Source organism: Montipora foliosa, chromosome 13 (genome assembly GCF_036669935.1).
Source record: "Montipora foliosa isolate CH-2021 chromosome 13, ASM3666993v2, whole genome shotgun sequence".
Taxonomy (NCBI): Eukaryota; Metazoa; Cnidaria; class Anthozoa; order Scleractinia; family Acroporidae; genus Montipora; species Montipora foliosa.
Window position 1 is genome coordinate 25,617,536 of NC_090881.1, and position 14,320 is coordinate 25,631,855.

A 14,320-nucleotide genomic window follows, 5' to 3' on the forward strand; every position below is an offset into this window, starting at 1 on the left:
GAGGCCGGGACATGAGTCTTCCCGGTTCCCTTTTGGCCCTGTTTAGTAGCAGGTGGAGGAGGGTCAAAGATAGCCTGGGTTTACAAGCAACATTTCACAGGTAGGGTTACCCTACCACCCGGGACAACTTTGTGTGCTTGGTAACCACCAGCATCGCAAACACAATGGAAACCCCTAAAAAGTTGTCCCGGGTAGGCGAGTTGTCCCTAGCAGAGCGTTAACAAGGCAGCTAGGGTTACCCTAGCGCTAGGGTAACCATAGCTGCCTTGTAAACACGTCGATGAAAAAGAGAAGAAATGTGTGAGTGCTAGGGTAACCCTAGCTCTAGGGTTACCCTCCCTTCTTTTAAACAGTGCCTTAGTCTTTTCCCGTTCGTGCTTGTTAAGTGTTTACTGTCAGTTTACACTGATGTTCGGAACTCTGATGTTCGGAAGTCAGTACTAAATAATAATAAAATTATTTAGAAATTGAGAAAACAACAAATCTGACCCGCGTTCAACATCAGAAAGACCAGAGGTCCCATGCTAAAATAATTAAAGTTCAATTGAGTTAGGTCAGTTAGTTTCCATTTAACTTAAATCTAAAGGTTATAGCCGAGCAAGATAGAGATCAAAAACACATATTTTCAAAACTCAACGCTTTAACGATTTCTGCGCTGTATTATGAAGGAAAGATTGTAGTAAAGCTGTTTGATCAAATTTTCCTTACCACTTCCTCCTACGACCTATGCAAGAGAGGAGGCTTTAGACAAGTGCCATTCAATGTGCGAGAAAGAGATTTTTTTGTTGCATCAGGAAAGCTTAGTGGTTATCAACCGTGCCTTCACCTCTGCGACCCGGGTTCAACTTTCGGCCCCTAGCTATACGTTGTATGTGGGCTGAATTACAGTCGATCTCAGTCGGATTCCGAGGGATTTTCTCCCGGTACTCCTGTTTTCCTCCCTGAGCTCATCAAAATCGACTCTGAGTCAATTACATCCGGCTGCGGGCGGATACCCTCAACAGGGATAACCTCTGGTATCTTTCCCTTTCATCGAACTGAATGAATAAAGCTGCTATCACTATTATTATTATTATTATTATTATTATTATTATTATTATTATTATTATTATTATTATTACTCATTTTGTCTTCCATGTGTTAAGTCAGGAGCCCATCTGGAGCGTGCAACTTCCATACAGCGTCTGTGAAACGGCGTTTTCACAAGTAGGGTTATTTTTAGACTAGCCCTTCCCGCGAATTAGGTCAAAAAACAAAGGCAGTTCCGGTTCGGTGACCTTATGACGTCAGCTTAATTTCTTGTAATTGGTCATCGGGCTCCTGTGGGAGTCTCATTCGCGGGAAATTCAATCTAAAAATAAATCGGTCTGTGAAAACGCCGTTACATGAGTAAGTATTGTACATGTAGCTGCAAATGATCATTTTCGCAAGCGCAGACTCCGATGTTTGAGAAAGAGAAAAATAAGCAGTAGCGGGTCATCTGGACTCTTTGTTCGTACTATGACGATGAAAGCCTAAGATTTCGACGCACATTCAGTATCTGACTCTATCACCGGGTCCCTAAGTTGATATTTAACAGATCATACCCAGGCTCGACACGGTGTCTGACACCAGCAGACCGCACATTGCAGGCCAACCCCAAATCACGGTTATTGAAAGGTAACTGTTTTAAAATGGATGCTTAAACTTAAACTGTTTATCAACACTATTTGGAGGCAGTCTGCAGTCTCCATTTGTCATACACCTGCCTCGACACGCGTTTTTTGTCCCCGACCAGGTAGCCCGCGAAAGCAGACGTATTCCGGAAGAGAAAACGACCGCCGGAAACACGTCTGCGTTTACCGCAGGCTACAGACCAGGCACTGAGCAAAGGGGTTGCACCCAGGGGAAAACCTTTTGGAGGGTTCCAAAGTTCAGATTATGGCAGGTCTTAACTAACCAATGCAGTTGAAATTCTTGGAGATTGTACCCAAAGCTCCTATTACTATGGGAATCACCATCACTTCACAGCAGCTCGAATTATTATTATTATTATTATTATTATTATTATTATTATTATTATTATTGAAAAAGGTGAGGCTTCCAAGCTTCATGTGAGAAATCTCTTTCTGACAATTCCCAAGTCCGTTCTACGTAACCATATCTACGAGTTCGAGGAATATTTAGATCGTATAATGTAGTCATTGATTCTTCCATATGGTAACGTATTCGAGCAGGCAGCGGCACAAACCGTGAACCGTCAGTAAATGATTGCAAACGAATGGGCCTTTTTGCAACAATTGGTCACGTGACCTTTTTTTTTTCCTGAACACGACTCTGCTGGTTTCATCAAATTGTTTTTCCAGAAATAAAAAGAGCAGCTCAAAATATACTACCATGCCGATTTTCGTAAGTATATCGTAGGATAGTGTTGTTACAGTTGAAAGAATTTATAAGGAATGATTTTCATACAAATCCTTGTATTTTTCTAAGTTTTCAAACCGCTTTGAAATATGAAAGTCTGAAAATTTCCACTCTTGCACATTTATTCTCGCTTATTTGACCCATGGAAAAAGTAAGAATCTGAGATCAGTTTGTGGCGCGTAATTATGAAAAATTACACTGGAGGGCCAAAGCTTTTCTTTCGTAAACAAAAGTATGTTAAGTTGATGCACTGAGACCTAATTTTTTGCAAGAAATAGACAGAAACAATTGAGATTTCGCCCTCGCGTTTCATCGGCAAACGACAGGCAGCTGATTAGTGTAAAAGCATGAAAAGTTTCTTATTCTAAGTTGATTTTGTCTTTGGAGAATTTTATCGACAGGGAAGAAATAAATAAAAAACAAGCCACTTTGATTTTTGGTATAAAAAAGACAGGTACAAAATACAGGTCACAGGTCATTGTTTTACCAATACAGGAAGTATCCTAGACATTCATAACAGCTAACCTTAGGCCTAAAAACTTTTCTTAAAGCCTAGGCCTAGGGTTAGCATTTATGAATGTTTAGGATACTTTCTGTATTGGTAAAACAATGACCTGTGACCTGTGTTTTGTACCTGCCGGTATAAAAACGGACATTTTCAGACTGAAATTAGAGAGATTTTAGCATAGCGTTTACCTGCGACAGCAAACGACAGCTCTCTTCGATATCTCTAGCTTTAACAGACATGAAATTAGCCAAAACCAAACAAGTTTCTTTAATTTCATTAGCAAACGTTGCCCCCGGGAGGTTGCCGTTTTGCGCGATACTGATGCCAAAGGATGCCAAAGACAATAGCAGACGCCCGCGTAATTTGCTTCAGCAGATATCACCATTAGCATGTCATTTATCGTGTGAAGTGGTCACGACATATGAACAAACAGGTTGTGCTGCGCTTAGACAGCAACGTTTTCGGACGCGATTCATCAATGATTTGCTCTTTGTAGCTAGAAACTGTTGTTAATGATATCATAAAGTTGAGAAGGATATTTCATCGGAGGAATCGAACGAGAAACTTGTCATGAATCTTGAACTTCTCCGTGAGTACTAATCGCTTTCATCACCCTTTTAGCGCGAGTATAATACCATTTAGTTCGTTCATTCGTCGATGATTCCTGGCGTGAGTCGTTGAAGGAGAGTCATTGACTCAATCAAGCACCAGCTGCTGCATGGATACCTTTGAAATCAAGCGGTCGCTTCTATTTGTCTTACGGATGATAATAAATAAGTTGTAGATCTTTATTACAATTATTAAATCTTTTTTCAGAGTCTTTTGGTCAAAGCTACCCAGAGGTAAGAGTAATCTCTTTTCTTTCCGTATTGGCAGAGTAGGCAAGCCAAATAGGTCAAATAGATTAAATCAATGCCTCCGGAAACAATAATTGGAAATTGTAATTAATTGTTCAAAAATAAGAAGAACTTATATGGATAGCACCATCACCGTCCTTGCAGTACATGGATTGGATTACAAGGGCATAGCTGGACAAGATCAGGCAAAAATAGTATGTGCAGAAGGCACTTTAGGGACTCAGTATGATCTTGGAACACAGCAGCTGGCCTTGGTTATTCAAAAGGTGAATGACGCTATCCACTGGATAAATGACTATCCAGTGGATAAACGCCAGCAAAAACAATTGAGTTATCCAGTGGATAGCGCTATCCACACTTCGAACAACTGGGGCCAGAACCAGATGTTACTAGCTGGCTGTTGATTTTGATAAAGAAGGGAAACTGGAGAACGTACGGAAAACCTTCTAGGTAGGTTGAGATGGAGTGAAACTCAATCCACATACCATTGCAGAAGTTGGAAGTGCAGTAGATAACCACTCTGCCAGCCTTAAGCCGTGGCTACGCGAGCGATTTTTTGCTCGCGCTGGTGATGCGATTCTTTCAAACTTTGTCGCATTCGCACACGTGTAGCCACCCTTGAACTGGCAATGCGACAGGTGAAAAAATCGCAAGAAAAAAGTCGCCAGAGTTGTAACTTTCGTGACAAAATCGCAGAGATAGTTGCCTGTGTAGCACCCTGCAACTTTTTGCCCATGCTTGCAACACGACTAAAGAGTATTTAGCCAATGAAATTAAAGTAGGAATGTCTGTTTATAGTGCCCAGGTTTCTTGAAGTGTGCGATACACGCAGCCTTCAATTTGTCGCCAAAATTTGTCACAAGTGTAGCCACTCTAGCGCGCAGGCGATGCGACAAAATCTGAAAAAAATCGCGTCACCAGCACGAGACATAAATCGCTTGTGTAGCCGTGGCTTTACTCCCTGATGCTTAGAGCATGAGGTATTCCGAATTTGAACAGGTGTGACACTTGAAGAAGGACTGGCAATAAATTCCATGCTAATTGCAACCAAAATTAATTGTATATGCTATGTGGAACCTAGGTTGGCAGCAATAATGCTACCAGCAATATAGCCCAGGGTCAAATTGATTGAAGCAAGACTATCATTAATCGACAATCAATATTAGATATTTCACATAATTATTGTTCACATTTAAGTCAAAAAGTTGGTGCTGATCAGGCTTTAAACAACCGGACTCAGCACTTGAACTTCAGCTATGTCGTGCTTCAGTGTGATACATGTACACATTGTTAGAGTATAACTAACCAGACACTAACTGGCCTATTCCAGGCTCTCCATTGTAAAGCAGGGTAAAGGACAAGGGAAAGAAGAAATGCTGGGAAACTGAAGTGGGAAAGAGGAAAAATCTTCCTCTCTCTTCCTCACCTTAGACTCCCTTATCTGCTTTACTAACTGAAAGCCTGGAACAGGCAAGAGACTGACTTAATACTCCTTTGGTTATTATTGTTTTAATCAAGGACAAGCTTTTTCCAGGAATTGTTCATCATAATACGCATTAAGTACAAAATCTTTTCTTAAAATTTCTTTCTAGGAATATGATGGTAGCTTGGACTCAGTTAGTGTGGCAGTGACAGCAACTTTTAATCGGAGAGGGTCACTCTTAGCTGTGGGCTGTAATGATGGCCGTATTGTCATCTGGGATTTTTTAACAAGAGGAATTGCTAAGATTATCAGTGCACATGTACATCCAGTTACCTCAGTCAGGTGATGAAAGAAATGATTCCCATTCCATTCACTCATCTATGTATTCAAGTTCTTTTGATCCTTCGAGGTAACTTGCAAGACATGTAGTTGATATCTCTGGGTGTACACCTAAACAATCAAGATTTCCCAGAGGGCATACCTCTACAACTACTTTTCATGGCAGACATGTGCAGGTTCTTTAAAGTCCCACCGAGTAAAATGAACATTACTCCTTATCAAAAACCAGAGAAAACCTTAACTTTGTTTTAAGATCCTGAATAGTGACTTTTGGATTGGATTATGTGTATGGCTGCAAGTATGAGTTTTCAGTTTTCAGTTCTGTGTAAGTGCACTGAGGAATATGCGCAGTCACACCCTTAGCACACATTCAGAACAGAAAATTTGTATTTGGAGTGGTTCTCATACTCCCTTTAAAAGTTCACTATTTAGTTGTAATGGTCACTCAGGTTTAGCAGTCTTTTTAACCCTTTGACACCCAAACCATCTAATGCCAGACAATTTTACTCGTCAATGGGGAACCCCTGGGAGTCAATGGGTTAAGTTAAATAATATTGCTACTAATTCTGTTTTAAACCTTTGTAACACTGCAACAGTTGGAGTCGAAATGGTCGTAAATTATTGAGTGGTTCCACAGACTGGAATGTGTCCGTATGGGATGTCCTCTCTGGGGAGTGTGATCAGAAATATCGCTTTCAATCTCCTGTCAGCAAAGTACAGTTCCACCCCAGAAACAAGTATGTAGTAAGATCAGAAACCCATAAGGGTTGAAACGTTTAACGGCCCCTTGTGTGCTGGGAAACAAGCTTCTGAATATTCAATTTGCTAAGTACCATATTTGGAACAACAAGAGCGAGTGGTTTCCAAATATGGTACTTAGCACTGAGGCATTCAACCAATCAGTTCGCACTGAATATTCGGAAGCTGTGAACGTGCGTTACACGTTTCAACCCTTGTGGGTTTCTGGTAAGATTCATCGACTGAGTTAAAAGCTGTTCCCATTTTAGTTTCATAGTCTGCCTGAACATGAGAATAATGAAAAATGATCTGGAAATTTTTAGTGAGTCTTTTAAAACCTTCATTGAACTGATAGGATGCAAGTGTTATGTTTAGCTAATTTAAGTACCTTTCCTTTCTTCCACCTAATCCCAATGTAAGGGTTCTCTGGTTGTGCAGCATGTGCTAGGGTCTCTGCATACGGTACATGATTTTCTCTCTCTCATTTTACATTATATTGATGTTTCTTATAGTCTGAGCAGAGTATGAGAAACATCAAACCCTTTGCAAAATTCTAAACAATCTGTCACCTTTTCATAGTGAAACAGTGTTTTGTAAGCCAGAGATTTCATCAGAGGGTCTTTGACAAATGCTGTAATTTATTTGCAAAATCATGTATGGTAGTCTATTTTAAAATCCCTTTCAGAAAACAAGCCTCTCTGGAACCCTCAAGCACAATTTTCCTTTCCCTACATTTGTCCTCAAACTTGTTTGATTCTTTTTTTTCCTTGTGACAGTAAAGTGATCCTTGTTTGTCCAATGAAGCATGCACCAGTGCTAGTGAAATTGGATGGCCAGCATCACTCATTGCCAACTGGTGGAGAGGTATAAAACGGCTACCCTTGATTTCTCTCAAAAAAGTTTTATAATTATTATTGTTTGTTTGCTCAACCTTTTCCACTTCAAGGAAAGCATTGTTCACCTCTTGTACATGCACCTTTAGTCTGAACAGAACATAGTGGCATCATTTGACAGGAAAGGAGAATACATTTACACAGGCAATTCCAAAGGAAAGGTGAGAAGACAAGTTGGCTGATTTTGATTTCAACAGAATGATTTTACTTTATGGTGAACCATAACTTGTTCTCTTTCTTTAGGTGTTGGTCATTGATGCTGAGGCACATAAGGTAAGTTTGTGATACATTACGTGGAAACATTAGACTTGACTAATAGAGCAAACAGGAATTCACATATCCTCTCCTTCAGTCAATAAGGACAATTTATGTAATTTTCAGTTTATCAATCTTCAGTTGGCCAGCCATTCAGTAAAATATTCAGACAGCCAGTTGGTCATTTTGTCAGTTAGCCATTAACAGTTAATTTTTGTTATCATTCGATGGATTTTTTCCTTCCTTTTCATTGGCCGAGAGCCCACCACGTGACCTTCAAATAACTGTCTACAAATAAGTGTTTTGCTGCAAATAATATTCTGCTCATGCGTAATTGAAACCACACTCTTGTGTGAAAATGGCAGTTCGCTTTCCTGAGCTTTCAGAAAAAGATTTAATTGTTGGGAAATGTGAAAAATAAAGTTAACTGAGTAATCGAATGATAAAATAATTATTGAACTCGGTTATCGCAAAATATCGTGATTTGTCAGTGTCTCGCAGATCAATATTATTATTTGCCGACCGAAGGCTGAGGCAAATAATTGATCTGCTTGCCACTGACAAATCACGATATTTTGCTCAACCTCGTCCAATAATTGTTAAATATCCATCTGTCTGTCACTCATTTTTTCTGTTGACAGTATAGTCAGTCTGTCAATCATTTTCTCAATCATTTATTATAGGATTTAAGGAGGCTCAAACCAGTTTTAACACTTTCAGCAGACTCTGCTGTTTTGAAGAATCAAATCTACTTAAAACTGTTTCATGTAACGGCAAAGTTATGGTACCATATGAAAGACCAGTAGTTGCTTAATAAGATACGTTTGTTGATGTGACATAATAGGTCACCATGGCAAAAAAGCCATCTAAGAACATCCTATAATAGTTTGTCTTTAAACTCTTTTACATTGGAACCCAGCTAAAACATTTAGTGCCATGGTACCGAAAAAATTGTTCGTCATAGTGGGGTCTTCGTTATAGTGAAGACCCCATTATAACAAATTATCTTGTTAATAGCAAAAATATTTGTTATAGCGGGGTAATTTAATAAATAAAAATTACCAAATATTCAATACTGTATGTAGAGAACATTATTTTTCTTCATTTGATACTGTAAACTGTAAGTTTAACGCACTGACAATCAAGACATCAAATTAAAAAACAATTTCAATTAACTTTAAAATTATTCAGAAGTAACGTGTCAGCACGCTCAAGCATAAAAGCAACACTGCAATAGTACAGTACACGTATTAATTTTTTTGTCAAAACCGGAATAACGCAAGCTGTGATTTCTACTCAAATCTGTCATTTTTACTGACTACTTTGAGTGACCGGACAAAATGTTTGTTATAGCGGGGTAAATTGGACATTGGGACTGTCAAAATCCATTAGTTATAGCGGGTCCATTTCCACATATTTTACTGTAATTCTGCCGGCTTTCAGATGTTGTTCATTATGACAGGGTCTTTGTTATAGTGGGGTTCCACAGTATCTCACAAATGAATTCAGTGAGCCCCACATTTTTTTGCTAAAAAGTGATTAGCATGCTAAGATAAAACTCTATGCAAATTAAAAAATATCTGGGGCAGATTCATAGCCACCTTCACAATCAAAAAATGTTAAGGTGGCTCTGAATCTGCTCCAGAGTATTTTTCTAACTTTGCAGAGAGTTTTACCTTAGCCTGCTCATCACTTTCCAGCAATAAAAATGGGGATCACTGAGTTCGTTTTTGAAATAATTTATAAGTGTTTAAAGACAAAATATGGAGTGTTTTTAGGGGGCTCTCTTTTGCCATGGTAGCCTATTACTTTACTTTAATGAGCGAATCTTGTTCAGCAATTATTGGTGTTTAGTTTGGTACCATTAACATAGCAGTTACTTGAAACAGTGTTGTAGAGTAAATTCTTTTAAATTAATTGAAGGGCTGGATGCAAAAACCTAGTAAGTGACAATTTCGGTCAATTTTCAGTTTTACTCAAAACTAGCCCAAATTTTGCAAGTTGACTGGAAATGAACTTAAGAACATTGCCCTGGTATTTTTTTTTCCCGATGTGAGCTAAAACCAGTTTCAATAATTTGGAGCGAATGTCTTATTAATTATTAATAAGACATTCCCTCCAAATTGTTGAAACTGGTTTTAGCTACCTTAAGACGTAGACTTCACTTATTGTTTCTTACTTTAATGAAGGTGGTAACAGAATTCAGAATACAAACAGGGACAAGTGCAAATACAGCTGTTAAGGCCATTGAGTTTGCCAGAAGGGGAAGGTATGTTCCATTTAAGACTTTCATCTCATCTGCTAAGCACTACTGGAAGTGTCAGATTTAAGTAGTTCACCGAAGATATCAAAATAACAAGAGAATGTGATTATTTTTATAATCAATAGACTGTAGTATTTGCTGTACTTCTTGGACAGCAGTAAAGTGCCTTACAAACATTGTGGGCAATGGCAATGCGAAAAATTACCAGATTTAATGCATAAAAGGTGCATGCATGCACATGCAGCATACATTTTTTTTTACATTTTGTCCTGCCACTTCTTTTGTTCCCTTTTTGTTTGTTTTAGTGCATTTCTCATCAACTCCCAAGACAGAATAATCAGAGTGTTTGACAGTCAGATTGTGCTCTCGTGTCAAGGGACTGAAGGTGCTGAGCCTGAACCAATACAAAAGCTCCAAGATCTTGTTAATAGGTAATAGTGGCAAGTTTCATTCATGATAAGTGTTTTCTCTTCCCTTAAAGGCTCTCTGTGTAACCAGTGTCTATCATATATTCTTTGGACTTACAGTAAAAAGTCAGTAAATTCTACTGATTAAATAAATAAGTTTTAAGCCTGATCTTAAACGTAGCAACTAGACTAAGTTCTTCCTCGGAATGCCTCTGTGGCAAATCTCTTTTGTCCTTCTTGAATACAACTTTGTTGGGTTGGATCATGAATCTGAAACATCTAGATTTGTATTACTTATTATAAGTAAAGATAAACAGCAGCATAACTCAAACACTTACCTTGTTGTTGGAAATACATGTAGTTGGTGAGTGCTTTTACTCAATGGGACACTTTGTGCTTGATTTCAAAATTGGGTGTGTATCTACACTGTAATAGGCCATTAATTTTCTGAGTTCATGTCTGCCTCCACTTCAAAGCGAGTCTTGGTGCAAAGTTTTTGTGATGGTAATTGGTTCTACAAAAACTTTGCACTTCGACTCACTTTGAAGTGGAGGCAGATATGAACTCGGAAACGTGCTATTATGTTATGTTTAAAAAATGAGCAGCAGTGTTTTATCGCGGTTTAAAAACACAAGTCGTAGCTGAGTGTTTTAGTCCTGATAAAACATGTGCTGCAAGTTTTTTGAACGGCTTCAAAAAGCATGTCCCTCTGGACTCAGAACAATGTTTCCAATTGAAAGAGGAGAATATTAGCATACAAGGAAAAACAAGCTATGTCTTATTAGTATTCTCTATGTAAGGAATACTAATGAAGAGTGTTTTATCAGGATATAAAGCTCATACACGTGACGTTCTATTGGTGTTTTGACAGGCTGTTATGCTCATGAATTATTAATGAGCTTTTGAAGTGCATTTCTAGATGTAAGTGGTTTACTCTGTCATGAACATTAAATTGTGGTTTGTTTTTGCCTGTAAATAGAACACTATGGAAGAAATGCTGCTTCTCTGGTGATGGAGAATATATCTGTGCAGGTACGGTATGTTGAAAAGGGCAAATGTCTTTGTTTAGTTCTGTCAGTGTAGCAATTGGTATCAATGACTACAGACAGTGTGTCCACTCTTGTCTTTTACAAGGGTTTGAGTGAAAATCAAGGCAGGGTAGCTGGCGATGAGAGACAAATTTCTGACAAACAGACGATGGTAATACCGCCAGTGACTGGCTTCTAATGAAACCCCTGCCCAATGCTGTAAACCTGTATAAAACTTATTCCAGACATAGGTTTTTGGCCTTCTATGAAACAACATGAGACAAGTTTCAACCACTACTTGTACTTAATTGAAACAGGATCATCCAGGACTCATGCATTGTACATCTGGGAAAAGGGAGTTGGCAATCTTGTTAAGATTCTTCATGGAACCAAGGGAGAATTGTTGCTTGATGTAGTGGTAAGATCACAATATCTTGTTGTTAGTATTCAATCAGCATAGAAAAAAGTTAGGATTATGGTATATTAAAACGCAACCAACTTTTTTTACTTTGGTTTTTCTATAAAATTGCAGCCACAGTTTTATCACTAAATAGTGCCAAACTGATGTAAAGAACTTTGCAAGTTGAAAGAAAATGACAACAAAAAATAAACGTTTGCTTCAATGAAAGAACCAGTTTTAACTTAGATGTGGATAACAAATATTGCTTATTCCCTGGATGGTGATACTGTGATTTCTTCAGGGGATTTGCACCATACACATTTTGAACAACACAAGCTTGGTGGACTCTGTTTCTTTGTTAAGGGACGCAATTATCCAGAGATATGACACACAGGTCACATCATGTCGCAAGTCACAGGTCATTGTTTTACCAGTACAGAAACAAACCTAAACATCCAAGCTTAGGCCTAATTAGACCTAAACAAGATTTTTTAGGCTTAAGATTAGCTTTAAGGAATGTTTAGGTTTGTTTCTGTATTGGTAAAACAGAGATCTGTGACCTGTGTTTTGTACTTGCCCTGCAAATAATGGCGTCATTTATGAATGAATGAATGAATGAGTGAAAAGAAGTCCTTTGGATCCAAAATAATGCCCACCTCTCTGACATCAATAATTTTGTGCTTACTCTCTTTGATAGCAGTTTGTTATGTCACCCTTGCTCTAATAATAGTTTGTCAGTTCTTGTTGACACAATATTTTTGCCTTCTGTTTTTCTTTCAGTGGCATCCAATCCGACCCATAATTGCATCCATTTCAAGTGGAGTGGTTTCAGTCTGGGCTCAGAATCATGTTGTAAGTATCCCAGAAGTATCCTGATAAGCAAAATTGAATGGCTTAAAGAGAAAGATCTGATCTGCTAATCGCCCTTTCTCGCAGTCGGAGACTGAATTACTAAGGGCGCAGCTCAAACGAGGTCGGGCTGAAGGAGCTGTGCTGCCGGCTAGGCGCTTGGCCCCTGAACATGACCCATGTATGACCTTGGAGCACAGCACCACAGCCTGATGGAATAGGCCCGGAGTCGATTTTTAAGGACGGAGGAAAACCGGAGTACCCGGAGAAAAACCCTCGGAGTCAGATTGAGATCGACTGAAACTCAACCCACATACGACCCGAGGCCAGAGTTGAACCTGGGTCACAGAGGTGGGAAGCATGGTTGATGACCACTAAACCACCCTGACTCCCCATAGGCTTGAGCCTATTACTGACATACCTTAATAGCATTTGATGGTGGAAGTGTGTGTCGTCCTTATAAAGTCTGTGGTGGTTGTGTTAAATGTTTTGATGTCCTGCACAAAAGTAAAACTTCTTTACTCTTAAAGATGACTTTCCATCAGGTTGTCAGAGCCCCAGGGGGGGATTCCCATATAAAAAGGACGGGGGTGCTCGTCGGAAATTTTGAAAAGAACCCCTAAGAGGTGCCAAGATCCTGTCTTGTGGGCGTGACATGAATTTATTTTCACCCCTAAGAGGTACCAAATCATGGTTTTAATGAGACAAAATTAAAAATTAGTTACCTGACAGATGTTTCCTGTCATTCTGTTTTGGCTGAATACCCTAAAAGGTACCGCTAAAGCTCCCGCTGTGGACCTTTTGAGGCTGAATACCCTAAGAGGTACCAAAACCACTTTTTTAACCCCTAAAAGGTACAACGAGCACCCCCTTCCTTTTTATTTGGGTGTCCCCCCCCCCCCCCCCTTCATCCAGGGTCAGAGCTTCAGTCACCAATACCAGTCCTAATAGTGACACTAATGTCATGCAGTCAAAATTCCACCCAGGGGACATTGATAGAAGCGAAAATGAGTTAAATTTGATTGAAGGTACAATTGTAGCATTGGCTTTAAAATGTTTCAAGTAATGAAAAGGTTATGCTACAGTGCCCGGTTGTTCGAAGGCCGATTAAATTAATCCAGGATTAGTGTAAACTGTTGTTTCATGTCCATAATGTTCGCTTAGTAAAATATATTCTATGTACAAGGCTAAAAGTTAAAAAATTAAAATATTCAAACCAAACGTTTTCGGCTGTTTGCCATCATCAGTCAAAACAGATGGCAAACAGCCGAAAACGTTTGGTTTGAATATTTTAATTTTTTAACTTTTAGCCTTGTACATAGAATATATCTGTTGTTTCATGTTTTCAACTTTTTGGTGAAAGTTTCTTTTGCTTATATTTGTTTTTCAAGATTAACTTCTTCTAATGTAAAACTTTGCCGAATATCAGCGTTAATCAGCATTTGGGAGTAGAGAAATACACTCCTTGGTTAATTTTTAATCTGGGATTAGCGTTAATCGGCTTTTGAACAACCGGGCCCAGCTCTCAGTCCAAAAGATGGAGCACAAGCACCATTTTGTATAGGAACAAGGAAGATCAGCCGATCTTTGAGAAAATTGGGTCGAATTTGAAAGACTGGGTTTTTGTTTTATTATCTTGCCGTCAGCTGTACAGCCTGCGCCTTTAAAAACCACGTGCCGTCAAAATATAGGGTCTTGGTGACTAGTTTCGCTGTACAATTCGACCGCGCACCATTTTCAACGGAAGAACCTGTTTGCAACCTATCAGCTTTATTCAAGTGTTGGTGATTGATCGAACAAGAAAATTGAGCTTTATGCTCAGATTTTGAAAATAATACGGCACTTTTTCTTTTTCTGACCAGGAAAACTGGAGCGCTTTTGCGCCAGACTTCAAAGAGCTGGATGAGAATGTTGAGTACGAAGAAAAAGAAAATGAGTTTGATATTGTAAGTATCAC

At 38.9% G+C, this 14,320-nt stretch overlaps 1 protein-coding gene across 2 annotated transcripts in view; it reads left to right on the forward strand.

Moving 5' to 3' along the window:
* The first annotated feature begins 3,316 nt into the window (after positions 1–3,316).
* Positions 3,317–14,320, forward strand: part of LOC137982111 (retinoblastoma-binding protein 5 homolog) — a 16,162-nt gene continuing 5,158 nt past the window's right edge. For both annotated transcript variants that reach the window (XM_068829170.1, XM_068829171.1), the window contains exons 1-13: positions 3,317–3,500; positions 3,728–3,753; positions 5,361–5,533; positions 6,127–6,267; positions 7,045–7,132; positions 7,251–7,322; positions 7,405–7,434; positions 9,606–9,685; positions 9,985–10,110; positions 11,066–11,118; positions 11,432–11,532; positions 12,295–12,366; positions 14,226–14,309. In XM_068829170.1, the coding sequence (XP_068685271.1) occupies positions 3,482–3,500; positions 3,728–3,753; positions 5,361–5,533; positions 6,127–6,267; positions 7,045–7,132; positions 7,251–7,322; positions 7,405–7,434; positions 9,606–9,685; positions 9,985–10,110; positions 11,066–11,118; positions 11,432–11,532; positions 12,295–12,366; positions 14,226–14,309 (1,065 nt within the window). In that variant the 5' untranslated portion in view covers positions 3,317–3,481. The remainder of the gene's footprint in view (positions 3,501–3,727; positions 3,754–5,360; positions 5,534–6,126; positions 6,268–7,044; positions 7,133–7,250; positions 7,323–7,404; positions 7,435–9,605; positions 9,686–9,984; positions 10,111–11,065; positions 11,119–11,431; positions 11,533–12,294; positions 12,367–14,225; positions 14,310–14,320) is intronic.